This window comes from Malurus melanocephalus, unplaced genomic scaffold, assembly GCF_030028575.1.
Source record: "Malurus melanocephalus ecotype Western Australia unplaced genomic scaffold, MMel_1.1 scaffold_203, whole genome shotgun sequence".
Taxonomy (NCBI): Eukaryota; Metazoa; Chordata; class Aves; order Passeriformes; family Maluridae; genus Malurus; species Malurus melanocephalus.
The window spans coordinates 391,351-407,654 of record NW_026623435.1 but is presented as its reverse complement, the minus strand read 5'-3'; the positions used below and the strand labels follow the sequence as shown (position 1 = coordinate 407,654).

The following is a 16,304-nucleotide window of genomic DNA, read 5'->3' as shown; positions in this document are numbered from 1 at the left end:
CACCATAGCACACTACTCATTTATTCATGCCAACAGTTATCTCCAACACTGAGCTGTGAATGAGATCAGGAAATTAATGTGACAAAACCTTTTTGGCTGGAGAAGGAAAGGACCATGTTGGAGAGATTTGTGTAGTTTGGCTTAATCTAGGGGAAATTTTTGATTAGGGTTCACAACATGGCATCAGAAATACTTGTGCAGTAAATTTCAGGGAGATTGGAATTGGTGATAAAAGGCAGGAATTTTTAAGAATAGTGTCTTCAGTGCTGGTTGAGAGCTGGAAGAAATTAGAGATCAATTCTGTGAATCTGGAAAGGGACAAGGGAAGGAAAAAAAGAAAATATTTGAAAACACTATTCCTAGTGCCCAGGACTAGCTAAACCTCTTTAATTCATACTGTTTACCAGACTACAGAGAGTGGCAATTTAGGGCACTGTGACACATTTACAATCAACAAAAATCTGGACAGAATGCAAAAGCATCATTGATAGTAACACTGATTCTATGTTTGTTTGTTTGTTTGTTTTTTTTTTTTAATGAAGACTTGCATTGGAATGATTTTGAGCTAACTACTGTAAATTGGACAATTCCAATTTCAAAAATTCTTAATACTTAATTTTTTTTTTCTGAGGGTTGGTTTGTTGGGGTTTTATTTAAGCATCAAGTAGTTAGATGCACAATGCCTGTAGTGAAATTTTTAATTTAAGGGACACCTTACTCTTTAGTGGGGCTGAGCAGGGTTGAGGTTAGGGATTAGGAAAGCCACTTGAGCTATTAGGTGTAAACAATTGCTTCATGCTACATAAAAGGTCTGGAGCAATGGGCTGTAAAAGCTCTGCATCTGACAGTGGGATGACTCCATTTCTATCAACTTTCAAGTAGCCATCAAGGCCTCCCTATAAAGATTTTGTCTCAAACCCTGAGGAAATATCAGGGCAAGTTGGGAGGTGAATTGTATTAAGCACTGCCTTCATATGTGACAGTGTGACAGTCCTGAGAGACTGAGGTAGCTCATGTAGGTCCATAAGCTATGCCAGATGTCTCCTGAGCTTCCTCAGCTGCCTTGGAGTGGGAAGGCTTAAGCTTGTTTGAGAATGTTTTCCACAGACTCTTGTACTTACATTTTTGGTTGCAGTTCCCCACTTCAAACTCATGTTTACAACACATAATTGAAACTCTCTTTATTGGTTCTGATGATTTGTCATAAAGATACTAAAACTAGCTGAGCGAACAAGTCATCATGAAGTGCCTTCTATTACTTGAGGATCCTGATCACAGCTGATTCCAGCTGTTACACTAGTGTCAATCCTTGCATTTGACTTACTGATACAATTCTGTCTTTTTTAGGTGGAGACTATCCTTTGGTAAAAGAGTGGTTTGTCTATTCTGGAAATCGTCTCAAGCAACCGGATCTGATACAACCTGTACAACCTTCTGTTACAGGTAGAATGAAAATGTGTTTAAATCTAAACTGAAAGAGAGGTTAGGTGATCCATCATATGTTTGATATAGAATCCAGGATGACTGTGGATAACACGCAGCTAAAGTGCTGCATGCTTGTATTTGCTATTAATTACTCTTTGTAATTATAATAGGATACAGCTTTGAGATACATGTTGTTGCTGTGTCTTTTTAACCCTATGCTAATTCAAACATCAGTTCTAAAACGTAAACAATTTCTTAAAGGTACTAAATACTGCTCTGAGGGCAGGATAAGAGCTATATCAAAACTTATCCATTAAGCTGTTTGACAGAAGATGTTAATGAGAATAGTGGAGAATGTAAAAAAAGGTAAACTTTAGATCACCTCTGACAACCCAGAAAGAGATTCCAGCTTTCAAAAAAAAAAAAAAAAAAGGCCATCTGTGTCTGTGAAGTGTCTTGTGTGTTTTTATCTTCTTCCCTTTAGTAAAAAACACCTTAATGAGCACTCTTAGTGAAATTAGAGATTGAGCATTGTATTTGTCACTACATTGTATCATGCAGTACAAGTTTAGGATGGAAAGTAAACAGTATTGTATCAATTTTGTCATTCCAGGGGGAAAATTGTTTTAAGTGTTCATTTGCCCATGCTGTTGTAGTCATCTTTGCTATCACAGCTTTCTCTCTCTCTCTGTCTAGTCACCTGCTATCAAATAGATCAGCAGCTCAGATGTTTTTCTCGTCTCTCATAGGAAATGTATTTGTTCCATTGATATACAATACCACTGATACCTTATTAAGAAAAGTTACTGTCTACTCATCTTTTTGAGAGTAATCACCAGCGCACCTTCCCTCAGCATCCAGAGCTTTCTGTAGCAGTCCTTATGCTGATCTGGTCTAAGTCTGAATTTAGGAATTGAAAGGCAGGAATATGTTTATGAATTTACAGTAAATTTTCTTTTTGGGTATCCAAAGATTGCACATTTATCTTCATATTTGAAACTCATATATTTGATGAGAGTCTTTGAATTCAAAGATAAAGGAAAACCAGTTGCTCTTTAGGTATCGGCCTTTTCAAAATCCTTTTAAGAGGACTGTTTGCAAAGAAATGAGTTATATAGACAAAGTACAAATGAGTTTCCATTTGATATACAGTCGTTTCACTGTTCAGTACCACTGACACAATATTAGGAGAGCGATTATCTAATTGGCTTTATGATAGCATGAAACTGCTGTGAAGTTTTCCAAATGAAATATGAATATGGGGAGTAACAATTGATGGGTTTGTCCCGTGCAACTCTTTTATTTCAGCATACAATGGTCTGGGAACATGATGTAAAACAATGAAACAACACTCAACAAACTATAAACCATACGTACATAGTTACATTTCAAATTGTCTGGCAAATGTACTGTATTTATTGTTGTAAAATTTTCCATTTAGTATTCTTCCTGCCTTCCTGGAGAGGAATCCACTTAATCTCATGTAGTCTGGTTCTATAGCTCTACAAACATACAACACATGGAATCCACCTTCATGTTTACAATAAACAGGATTTCAAGTGTTTTTGTTTATAGAAACCACATAGGTGGAGATTATAAAAACAGAATCTTCTCAGATACAATCTTTACTATCTCAGTAATGAAAGGCTGCTCAAGCAGACTATTAAAAATGGGAGGAGGACTCTTACTGTTATTTTTAGTGCTCTGTTGTCATTCCTTCAGCAGACAAATACTATCCTAAAATTTTTGCAGTCCATATTTGTATGCCTTACGTTCACTCATGTATCTTTGATTTTCCACAGCATGACTTTCTAATTCACCAAATAAGGTTCTCAACAGCACATCACATTTTTCAGACAAGGATCATATTTAGAGCTAAATTTAAAGTTATTATAGGAAGTTAGAGTTCAAGACTGTCAATCAAGCTCAGGTTACCTAAAAAGACCAAAAAAATTTACCAGAAACCTATTTGAAACATCAAAAGTGCAATTAATTTGGTTGTTATCATTTTTGAAAAAGATAACCTGAAAAAGTTTTGAAAAAACTGATAACCTGATCATCAATACTGTGGAGCTGTACTGAGAGTATATGGAAGATCCTGACTATTTTCAATTTGATTTAGATTAAAAGGTCTAAAGAAACTATGAACTGCAGTGTACATGTGATAAATACTTAAAATTTTGCATTGATCTTTAGAAAAAGTAGAATTCCTGCTAACTTTTTCTGTGTGTATAAAACAGCAGAATTGCCTTACATCTTAAAAGGCTGCAGGTGATTGATTGAATGTTACCTTTTTTTAAACACAAAATATTGAATCCTAAAAGCAGGATGGTAAGTAAGATGATAGCTAAAAATACATTAAATATATTTGAAATACAGTATGTATTAGGGTTTTGGTTTGGCTTTTTTTTTTGAGAGAAAGTCTTCTGAACTAGCATCTGTGCGTCTGTGTGTTTTCCTTCTGGAATGTTTCTTTTCAGTTGAAGAGTATGATCATCACATTTTACATATATTGACAGAGCAGCACTTAAATTGCTAAGAAGTGTCTATGGCAAATCAATTTTGTTAGAAGATCCACAATCCAGGAAAATACTCTTTAACATCCATATCTTCTGAACATAACAGGTGTATTTGATACTTTTGCTTCTTATATGGAACAGAAAAAGTTCTGAAGTCATTGCTGGAAATTAATAGATTGTGCTTTTATTTCTGAAAATGCATAGGATGGTGTAGCAAAACATACAACAGAGTTTGGATGTACTTTCAATATTCTAATCATTGCATCTTCCATGAATATGCTTAAGTTTAAAATGCTATCTCTGTCTTTAATGGTTAGATTTAATTGGCATTTGAGTTTGTTGGCTACGGAAGTTACCTGTTGAATGTTCCTCAAGTATGTTTTTATAAACTTATCTTTATTGCTYGGTATTTACATGAGCATGTAAAAATGAAGAAGTATTAAAGTTCTGTTACTGGTGTTATAAAATGGAATTTCAATAGTCATTGCATGCACAGTTACTAATATACATTTACATCTGTATACACAGTAATGATATGTTTAAAGCTGGTATGAATGTGAGGATTAAGTGTTGGGTTAAATGATATAATTAATACATTCCAAAACTTCTGCATGCATTGCATATCCGTAAATTGATTATTGGAATTCAAACAGATTAAATTAATGTTCATGTAATGCTTGAAGTGCTTCTGTTTCTCATGCTGCTTTCTATATGACAATGTCATTAAATGTGTGAGTAAAGAGGCAAAAGGTAAAAAGTGATTTGGTCCGTGCTTTTTCTTTTAACTTGTGGGTAGTCTGTTTCTGTGTTTAGGCAAGTAGTATCTCACCTCCATGGAGGTATTTTTAAAGCTCTTCTTCTCGAGGTTCCTGAGGACTGCAGTTCACAAAGTCCTGAATATGTTTTTCACACAGTTTTATGCCTGTTGAGAATAATTATGTTTGCATATGTTTGAGTAATTAATGGGAACTTGTGGTTCCTACAACCCAATATGTAATTTTATCATTACTAATCTTTATAGTAAAGATGTTTCAATTACATACATCTAAGTGTGTTTTGGTGTGTTTTCCTTTTGTTACTCAGTTTTGGTTGTCTTTTAGGTTAGTTTAGTAAATATATAGACATGTTCAGAAAGTAAAATATTTCTCCTGCCTACCCAAGTAAATTTCTATTTCAGAAATGTTTTCTAATTACTATGAATTATGTTGTGAGAATGTACCTAAAGCAGAGAACAGTTTGAGAGTCTGCTGTACATGAATTTCAGATCTGCTGTAGACTGCATGTATTATGGGACAGTCATTAAACTTCAGTATATTTGTTTCTTTGTTTTATTTACCTTTCATTTGATATAATAGATTAGTCTTGGGTATTGTGTGGAATTTTATTACTTGAAGAAGAGATCCTTCCATTAAAAAAGCGCCTTTTGTTGGCGTGTTCCAAAAGGAGACAGCATCAAGTTTCCTTTCCCAGAGTAAATAATTCATAATATATCATACCACTTTTTCCCAGGCGCAAGTAGATGTTTCTGAAAGTGTAAGAAACTGTTTATGGAAAAGATGTCTTGAATTTTTTATTGAGCTCTCACAATATAGATCTATAATCTTGAATATTGACGTAGTTAATGGTTTTACTCTGAAGAAAGAAGGATTTCTATTATTAGGTATGCCCCTGGATGCAAAAGAAGACTTTCCTTTTAACCGATTCTTGGCATATCTCTTTGTATGCAGAAACCATCAAAACTATTTGAGTTTGCCCATGTACCGATTGTCTCACACATTTGTGTTGCTTAGCCTTGGTAGGAAAAGTTGGCTCTGTTTTGGTTTCGTGCATGTTATATTTAATTTTCTTCCTGGAAGTCAGTCTCTGCTGTTCTTTTTTTTCTTAAGACAGCAATTACCAATATCAAAAGCAGTAATGTGAGTCTTACTGTTCTGTCTGTACTATCCCACTCACTGCCACTATTTGTGTTATCCATTACCTGCATTTCAGCCTCCAGTCAAGCAACTGATATTTTTTTTCTCAGTAATACATTTCCCATAGAAATAGGGTGAGAAATTTATGGATTGTATGATAGTAGTTCATTACATGGTTTCAACTTCTAACAGGAGACTTAGTATTAAAAATAGTGAAAGAAAAATCCATCAGGGAGATAAAGAAAGTAAATACTAACTTCTCGTTTCCCCTCTCCAAAGAATTAATACCATTTGGTTAGTGGGCTTTCCTGGCTAAGTAAACACCATCTATGTAGATTTCAGCACCTTGTCACTTTAAGCATTTATTATCACCAGAGTGTTCCTAACTGGTCTGCAGTTGCTGCATGTCACATAAAAAAGGACAATGTGTTACCAAATGTAGCTTAATTAGTCCGCATTTAAAATTCACACCTCATTTTATTTAACTACAGAAGCAGCCATACTTTATGGCACGATTTTGTCTTTTATTGAGATTCTCAGRCATAACCAGTTGCCTGTTCTGTTATTTCACGTGCATTAGTGTTTATTTTGATAACAGATTAAATGTAATTTAAATGAGGAGCAAATTTTGCATTAGCTCACACAAGTGTCACAAGTTGGGAGATGGCAGCATGGGGTAAATATTAAGGATTTAGAGACAAGCATGAATGATACTGGAGAAAGTGCAAAGATACATTATTCATAACTGATGACAGTTCTTTTGTGTGTGTTTGCAACAGTGTTTCAGACAGTAGCCTAGGAATTGAAAAATGCCAGATCTCCTTGTTTTTGTTCCCAAACTGGAACCTGCCGCAGAGGAGTCATCCCCACGCAGTGCCTTGTGGAGAATGCGTGTTCACTATCGAGTAGCATAGGTGACCAGTGTGTTCATTGAAGCAGGTGATCAGAAGGGAGACAATGCGGGGATCCTTCAGGGACCCCTGATATGTTCACTCTAGGAGAGAGAGAGAGAAGAAACAGATCTGGTCGTTTTCTGGTAAATCACTATTTTGTGATGAAGTGAACCTCATTTAATCTTGTGAATCCCCAAAGGAAAGAGCACACTTGAAGTCAAACTTTGCTCTTGCAAAGGTTAAATGCCTGCTGTCTCAAGGTTGTCTGTGTTACTGTAAGAATTGAATTCAGTCCACTCTACTTAAACATGCCTGTATTCAATATATTTTGTTTAAATTACAGGACATTTTTTTTGTTCATTTTTTTTTCAAATGCAAGTTTTGTCAAATACATTTTATTTTCAACTCTGTGGTCCTTGCAAGTGCCAGGGGCAGATCAGTCATTTCCTTTCAGATTGTAATGAGGTAGACATGTTTTGTCTTGCTGCTGCCAAAAGAAAATAATGGATTTCTTTCATAGGTGGAACACCTAATTTGAAAACACTCTGGCTTGCCAAAGGGCCTGATGTGGAAAAGCAACGGTATAATACACTTCTGGCATGCTTTCACCTTCAAGAGGAGATGGAAGAACTCCAAGCTCTAGAAGCACCTGTTGCAGGATTCTGCTGCTTGCTGGCCTATCTTATGATGCAGGTAAGAGGGACAGTTATTTTTTCCTCAGCTGTCAGCCCTGACAAATGCAAAGGACTAATAAACTGGTTTTTGCTAGCCTATGCTGGGCATTTCTCTTAATCCTTACTGTAGGCATAGCTGATCAAATATAAAAGTACTGCATGACAGTATTTTAATTACTCCACTTAACATGCACCATCCTGTTCAAGAAATACTTGGGGTTTTTAGGAGCTAATCATAACTCTCCCATGCCCATGACAAAACCCCTTGGGCAGTCTAGCAGAGAGTATACACTGAGGGATTTCCCCTGCTCTTTGGAACCTGTTTGCAAATTAAGGTTATTCCTTTCATGTTTCCTTTGTGTCATCAAAGGAGACATTCCCTCAGGTGACCATGCAGGGTGTGCAAATTGACAATAGAAATATGTAGTCAGCTCTCACTACTATTTCATGCTGTCGTGTCAGTCTATTAATTTTCACGCCAGAAATGAGGATATGGCTCTTCTCATTAAATTCTGAGTAACAGGGGATCATTAGGTAGCACTTCTGTTATAATTCCAAATACTTGGCAGCCTGCAGACTACCTTAATTGTAATAAAAAGGGACACAAGATTAAATACAGTATTGCTTCATTATTTACTTTTCTTCTGGGAATTTAATATATTGTCTGTACTTGCTACATTTCAAATGGTGATCTAACAAGCAGATTTTCCTCTCTGAGGATGAGCAAATTATGCTTTTATCTAATCTGATAAGATCAGCTTCACTTGTACTTAAACTGAACTGCATTTTATCTTTTGTTTTGCATTTTTAGACTTCACTTTCCTCAATAAGAGATTTGTACTGGCGTGTGATACATGAAAACAACTTCTCCCTGACTTTTCGTTTAATTTCCCTTGATATGTTTAATCAAACTTATGTGACCCATTGAGGAAGTACATATGGGAATTATACAAATGATCCATATAGGTCTTTTTTTTTCTTTAATTTTTGTAGAACAGAATACAAATTGAAAAATTGTCGAAGATAAAACTTAATGAACATAATTTCATGCCTTGCAGTTTCAAGTCTGTAAGATATATATCATGTACCTACCTTTTAATGTACTTGAAGTGGTTTTCCTGTTGGATATGAAAATGCAGTTTCATTTATCACCATTTCACTTATTTATTGAGCTATTCTAAGCACCCTTTCATAGCATGATAACTAAATTATTTGTGAAGGTTTTCTTTAGTGGGATTAAGAAGAGGAGTAACAGGATGGAACACCTACAGAAATGTGGATTTACTGAATCTTGATCACACCATATTAGTAAAATGGAAAAGAATGCTTGTCAGGAAAATGGGTTTCAGAACTTATTATCCAATGTCTACTGTTACATACAGAGATGAAAACAGATTTACAGCTCTTGCTTTCAACAGGAATAAAAGCAGAGACATCATGCAAAGGCCTCAGTCTGATGGAAGGTTTTTCAGGGCAGTGCCAGTTTCTCAAGAACTGCCCCATTTTCCTGATTCTCTTCTGTCCTCTGAGTTTCCCTGATACAATCTACCCCGTGAACCAGACTAAGAAATCAATTTGGAATAAAATGCTTTTCATTGCTGCTTTATTTTAAACTTTGGTTATTTCTCTGATATTGACTGTTTGTTCTCATGGGATTTTGCGAGGAAAACACGGGGGCAGGAGTGTCAATAGCCATGCTTTGAGCTGGCCATATTGTTTCCATTTGTTTTATGGCTGAGAAAACAAGGCTTGTCTAACTGTGATCTGACTCTTGTCTTTATGCTTTAGTCTTAAATTTGTACCAGAGAAGGAAGGTAAATTGTTTCCTCAGAAATTATTTAAATTGGGAAAATTGTAGGTTGCCCTGAAGCAGGCTTCAAGTCTTTCTTCAGCTCATGTGAGGGAAAATAAACTTCTTTAAAATTTAATTACTCATCATTTAATCTAAACTAAAATTGAGGGTTTTGCAGGAACCAGCATACTGACTAACCCATCTGGCTTCCTCAAAATGTGTGTGCAAGTATTTAATGAAAACTTCAGATATGTTTTTTTTTCAAGTAAGAAAAAATTTCCAAGAAACAAACCTTAACTATGCAAAAAAAGTGTTGATATGAAAAATACTTTTTTTAGGGATACTTTTCAAATGTTCTCCAAATTAAGAACAAAAATAGTGAAAAAATTAAAAAATAATGGGTCTATCTCTAAAGTTGGGGAAGGAGTGAATGAGTTCAAATATAGAACTGTGAAGCCTCCAGAGAAAGGGGAAATTTCTCTTTCAATCTCTACCAGTTTTGGAATGAATCTAACAGTAGAATTGTGATAGCTCACCAAGTTTGATTACTGAATAAAATATTTCTCTAAAGAAGTGTTTTTGCATTCATCAGCATTTTTGGCTGGTCTGCTCGGTTAAGGGCATTTTCTTGCTGTTGTAGTTGCAAGCAATCTTTTATTTCCTTCTCTTAAGACAAAATTGTGCAAGTGTTAAGAATTGTTTTTTAGATTAAAGTTACTTTTACTGTTACTTCAATGTATAAAATTTCAGGTTTAGTAAACCTCTCTTGTTGCAATCTATAGAACGTTGACACCTGACTTGAATAATAATGGGTAAAGTAGGGCCATTATCAGATCCTAGCAGACAGGTGGAGTTAATGAATACCAAGGAACATTTTGAAAGCTTAAAATGTTTCTGATATCCCTCACATTCTTGTGCTTTATGCAAGATTGTACATCATCATAGAGGGGAAAGTATTTTACAGTGGGACAAGCAGCAGGACCTAATTTAAAAAAAAACAAACTTAATTCTGAATAGTGGTTGAGTGATTTTTATCCTAAGGAGGAAAGAATGGGCTACTCCTTCTAAGCAAATAAATAACTGACATAATTATAGATGGCTTCTTAGTGTTTTTTTTCCCCTGCTGGTTTACATCAATACTTTTTTGTTAATTTTTCTCTCTGTTTTATCTGTCACCAAATAGAAACTCTTACTGGCTTGAAATGGAATATACCAACATTACCCTGAAATCAAGCTGCTATAAGAAAGGCAGTGCAGAGTTTTAGGCAGCCTCTTAAGTGTTCTGTAAGCCCACAGTGCACATTTCCACATTTTGGTAGAGAAACCATTCCTCAAGTTCCAGTTGATAAGAAATTGTAATGCTTTATGGATCTCGCTTTGGTGCTCTCTGTATATACTCCACAGCTATAACAGAAATGTGGTCTTGGTGCACATGTAGGATCTATAWTGTTTTATAAGAGGAAGAAAAGGATTAGAACTCAACTGGTACTGTCATGGAATCATCCCAGCTGGCCTCAAGGTGCTGTCTTTATTCTGAGGTGATCACATGCCTCTATAAAAACTTAAAACACTTTTTCATGCAGAAAAAGCCCCCATAACCCCTTTACTGATAGGAGTGAACTGTTACATAAATTTGGAATTGTCATTTCTGTTTCCCCACTTGAACATTTTATGTTTTAGTTTTTCATTTTCCCTGCTTCCATATGTAGCCTTAAAATCAGAAAGAAATCAAATATGTTTGGATAAACCTGAAATTTAGGCTAAAGTAGGTAATTGAAATATTTTAGAATATTTTTTAAATTTCTAATAGATAAATGTGTAAGATCTTTTCAAAAATCTTAATGGTCATCATAAATGTGGCTCATTGAGGTGGTTTTTATCATGTCTTGCTTATAAAGCAATTTTTTTTTAAATCTTTTTTTTTTTTTTTTTTTCACTGTGCTTAATGTTACATAGAGGGAGGAATTTCCTGTTGTTAAGAAACTCCAAAGGAAGTGGAGAAGGGAATAAATTAAGGGTGGGCATCCTGTTTGGTGAAATCCATGTGTATACACTATACACGAGTATTGGGGTATGCACTTCATTCAAGCTGTGAAAGAAAGTGTTTTGTTCCCTGTGTGTTCTCCTTCATGACACATTCATGGTGGTCATAATTGCACGATGTCACTGATCTAAGCTGGATGAGCCAGAGCAAGAGGATTCAATTTTCAGAAAACTCTTCTTCAGAGCCTTCAAGTAATATGTTATTTTTTCATCTGTCTTAGGTCAGTAGCCTCTCTCTGGAGGACTTAAATGCATTCCTGGCACTCGTTCTCTGCCTCAAAGGGAAGTCAGCAGCTCAGCTGACAGGCCTGCAGGTATGGATTGGAATAACTGTGTAGCATGAAGTACTCATGGTAGCACTGTGATAAATATTTTTGGGGAAAATCATTCTACATTAATTTTTTTGCAGCTATAGGAGCTAAGGGTCGTGGTAAATATATAGGCTTTTAATGTTCTGCATTTCTTGTGAATACTTACATTTTTAATCACGCAAAAAATTTAAATGGAAGGGACATTTTCTAGTGTCTGAGCAAACTAGTCTCAGATTTCTTCCTTCCTTGGCTTCCAAACTTCCATCTGATGAAAAATTGTTAATGATGAATCCTGTCTTACAACATTGCTTCATTCTTTTTTACTGAGAAGGATTTTGGTTTTGGACATAGGTTGTATGAAAGTCACTACTTTAAATTAAATTTTGGTATTACTACTTGAGGAAGAATATAAACAGTATAAACCTAACCAGAAAAAAGTTACCTAATGTGACTCACTACAGTGAAAATCATTTGGATTACACTGTTGTGTAACTATTCAGGAGTTCTTTCAAATATTTTATATATAGTCCATGCAAATCTGATTTTTTTCCCTTTCATATCTTCTGCCTTTCCATATGTGGATTGAAGGTTCCTAGGTGGTTATTGCAGAAGAACCAATCAAATAGTTCTTCCTGCACATGGAATTGTGCAAGTGTTTTCAATTTCATGGCCTGAAATTGTAATCAAAGTATTAGCAATGTACAGCATGGCCTCCACATGTCAGTGGCTATTTGATTTGTGGTTTCACGTAAAAGTAAGTGGGAAAGGGTTAGAAGTGGTTGGAACCTTAACTTCTTTATTCTGTAAATCTTGCTTATATTTCCAGTAAATTCCCTGTTTCTTTGACCAGTCCATGAGAGATTTTTGAAAGGAGTTTTTGTTGATCTCAAGGCAACACTACTGTTACTGTTCATTTGGTTCTAGTGCACAAAAATAACAAAGCCAGTGTGATTCCAGTTTCATTATTTGATTCTTTATGACAGATGAARTCCAGGCTCCTATTAGTTTTTTCAAATTCATCACAAATTTCTTTGGTAGCTAACCAAGCATTAAATCAGTGTAACAAAAAGGAAGCAATGAAATGAAGACAATATGGAAAACATCATAAATGTAGTATTTATTTCTGTCATATACATTACTGCATATAGTGTTGCAGTCAGCATTGGGAGTATCAATATTTCATCAAGTCTGCATGGCAGTCATTCAGCAAAAGCATGAAGGAAACCAAGCCTAAGCAGGAAGTGTTGAAACAACTTGTTTATAGATGCACTTACAGGGATTATTACATAAGTTTCTAAAGTGCTTCGAAGTTTATTCTGCTTGAATTAGAGGTCTTTATGTGATTCATTTGTGTTGTGGCTCTTTGAAAATACAAATAGGCATCCAAACACATAATATTAATCAATGTATGCTGGTTACCACCATTGTACTGATTCAAAATTATTCACAAAATTTTGGTTTTTGCCCATAAAGCTTATGCCAGAAGCTGTGCACACTAAAGTGCCTGCAGTGTGAGGCCAGTCTCACACTGCATGCTGTATTGCTCTCTGAAGTGGACAGCATGTTGTTGGAATTGACTTCTGCATGCCATTGGCAAGTCCTTTCCAAAGTTATGTCACTCTGCTGCTTATATAAGCACTTCTTGCACTGTCCCACAATACCTTCTGCTGTGCTAAAAGCTAACAAAAGATTTATATAATGTAATTGAAATTTTTTGTGTCAGGCTACTTTGTAGAACAGTTCCTTGGCTTATTCTATCAAAATTCACAATAGTGCCTTTGGTAATAGCTTCAGTCAGAATAAATCCCTCTGAAGGCAATAGTGAGGAAAGATTCTCATCTCTTTTTCTTCTGGGGTTGTGAATACATAAATAACAGTTTCAAAACTTTCCCTCATTGCCATCACATTAATCTCTTTTCCTGTGTTTTGATGACCTGAATTTCCCTGTGGAAAAAAGTTGCTATTTCTAAGTTGCATGTGTATCTGTATCTTGTCTAGCTGCATCAAGAACAGAGAACTCTAATAATGTCCTGGGAATTTTCTCTTGAAAGGGCAGGAGACTAAATAAATAGAATGTCTTATACAAATATTCCAAGAATAATGATCAATAAAGCAAGCTTTCTGAGAATTTTCATTCAAGCATCTAATTTTCAAGATCCCATCTCAGAACAGCTTAAACTGCTTTTACTAATTAGTGTGTTTATTTAGTCATTTTACAAAATTGAGTTCTGATTAATACAATTACAGAGTTATTTTAGTAGTTAGTTAATAGGGTATCAATGGTATTTAACAGCTTATTTTTCTAGATCTTTGTGTTTGAAATCAAAGGATTCAAGTGCAATGAATTACAGTAGTACATAATTAGTGATGGAGTTTGTAGTAGGAAATAGGCAATCGTGTTTAATCTGTTTACCTTACTTTTATTTTCCATTTAAAGGTTAAAAGAAACCCCTAGAAAAAAACTTAATAATAGAGCCTTCAAGGAAGTTATAGCAAAATTAGTCAGCATCTGCAAAATTTTATGAAGATATTTTCTTGTTTGCCTTTTTGGACTTAACACTATAGTATTATTTAAATGTAGAAAAAAAAGTTTATTTATTGTAAACCTTTTTGTGAAGAACATTAATTTGATTGTTTTTTAATCTGCTCTTTCTGTAAAGAAGTCCAAGAGCAAGTATGTTTTAACAGAAGAATACTTAACTTCCGCTATGAAATATGAGAGAAAATACAAGTAGAGCCTGTTCTGATGGAATGAAGAGAGCCTTTCAGCCTTCACTTTCAAATCTGCTTTCTAATATGCTGTCCATATTTCATCGTTAATAAGATCCATAAACCCACAAATCTATGGAGCAGAAATATCTGTGGTTTGAATATAGTGGGTTAAAGCCATATGAGATCCATAAATGCACAAATCTATGGAACAGAAATATCTGCGGTTTGAAAAAAGTGGGTTAAAGCCATGAAAACATAGTTTATTTCATGCTGAAAGAAAGTGGACTGTGGAGATTGTATATTAAATATTACTTTCTGAGAACAACGTAATGTTTATACACGAAGGTTTGATTATTTTTCAAGATCGATGGTTTCAAAATACCTAAAGGTGCACATGATAGAAAAGACATTTTTCTGGTTAGATTTTTTCTAGTTTTCTTGTGCTGCCCTCCTTATATCGTAGATTAGCATTCTACTTTGCCCAAGCCTCCCATAGAGCTTATACATAAGGTCAGAATTAAATTTTGGACCGCAGGTTGTCTATTTCCCTTCTTTCTATTTTAATCTGGTGTTGGCAAAAAGCCCAGAGAGTCATCAGTCTAACTTTGAGGCCATTGTGGAGAAAAAGAAGCACCAGCAATCGTATTTTCAGTCGTGTTTCTTACCTTGTCCTGGCCCTGGTTGTTTACAAGTGCAATTACAGGTCACCTTTCAGCAGTATTGCATGTAAGATACTGTCCAAAGAGGAAAAATCAAAATAACTTGCAAACATAGTTACATTTTTTTCTAAGATTTCTCTAAATCCATGACTATATGAAAAATTTGTATTGTGTTCATGCTGTGAATCACATAATTTCTGAAAGTTCTGGCCAAAGATGAGATGGAAAAATTTGGTTAAAAAGGAAATAAAACTGGAAATTGGGAGATGAATTTTGGGTCCTGCTCAATGATTTTGAAAGTGAAATGTATGTCAGAAAATAGGAAATCAAAGTTAATAGCAGATGTGTAGGCGGGCATGCACATCATTGCTGCAATTTATGGCATTGGCGAACCCTTTATAGCTGTGCTCTAAAATATCATATTATGCTAGAATATCTGCTTAAGAGTAATTACATCTTTTGTACCACTTGTAAAAGGAGCAGTTTGGCTGTGTATGAAATATAGTACAGTCAAGCAGTGAAGCTTCAATTTTTTAAGTGCTTTCCGTTGTTTAAAATTATTACTGATATGAAATGAGCACAATCATTTTAGATCTGAAATTGTAAGCTTCAGAGAGTCTTTGCAACTTGATTGCAAATGAACCTGCACAAAATATGTGTTAGGTATTATTTAATTAGCTTTTGCACTAATAACAGTAATAATGATAATAAATACTATCTTGAAAGCTGGAAATAGCTTTACAAGAACTTTAGTTGCACAGAACCTTTGAGTATTTTTCATTGCACAGTGTCATGAAAGCAAAATTACTTGGTAAGCATATTATACCAATATTACAGAAGGTATTTTTTTCTGAATATTTTCTTGAGAGACACTTAGCCACATCCCTTTAAAATAGTATGTTTTAGAGTCACAGGTATTAGTGTAAGTATCTTGGCTAGGATTCCTCAGATTTAAAGAAGAACATTGCTATAGCTAGTCTATTTTTTCTTCTATGGCGTGCAGACAGAAAAGCATAAATAATACCCAGATTCTGAACATTAGGTAATTTCAGTTCTCCTGATTTATTTGGCAAGCCAAGTGATGTTTGTCAACACCACTACACGGTTTCAAACTCCAAAAAGCCTTTGTGAGCTATCTTTATTTTTCAAAATATGATTGTTGAAAAAAATTCTTTCCTCCCCGGGAATGTATGTTTACTGTGTCCGTGTGAGTGTTTCCTAATTAATATTTGCTTGAAGTCTAATTGGATTGAGCAAAACATAAAATGCAAATAAGAATATTGTAAAGATCTTATTAATAAAACCCTCTGATATACAAAGGACCTGTTTCTGTGATGTACATTGGTATCAACTGAAATGGAAT

The 16,304-nt window shown here is 34.8% G+C and overlaps 1 protein-coding gene across 5 annotated transcripts in view; it reads left to right on the top strand.

Moving 5' to 3' along the window:
* The window catches only part of FAM120B (family with sequence similarity 120B), a 48,063-nt gene that overhangs the window by 11,070 nt on the left and 20,689 nt on the right, over positions 1 to 16,304 (top strand). For 3 of the 5 annotated variants that reach the window (XM_057373620.1, XM_057373618.1, XM_057373621.1), the window contains exons 4-6: positions 1,348 to 1,443; positions 7,271 to 7,443; positions 11,481 to 11,573. In XM_057373620.1, coding sequence (XP_057229603.1) covers positions 1,348 to 1,443; positions 7,271 to 7,443; positions 11,481 to 11,573 — 362 coding nt within the window. Of the gene's footprint in view, positions 1 to 1,347; positions 1,444 to 7,270; positions 7,444 to 11,480; positions 11,574 to 14,230; positions 15,091 to 16,304 lie in introns of those variants that run through there. The other 2 variants (XM_057373622.1, XM_057373619.1) reach the window with 2 other exon arrangements.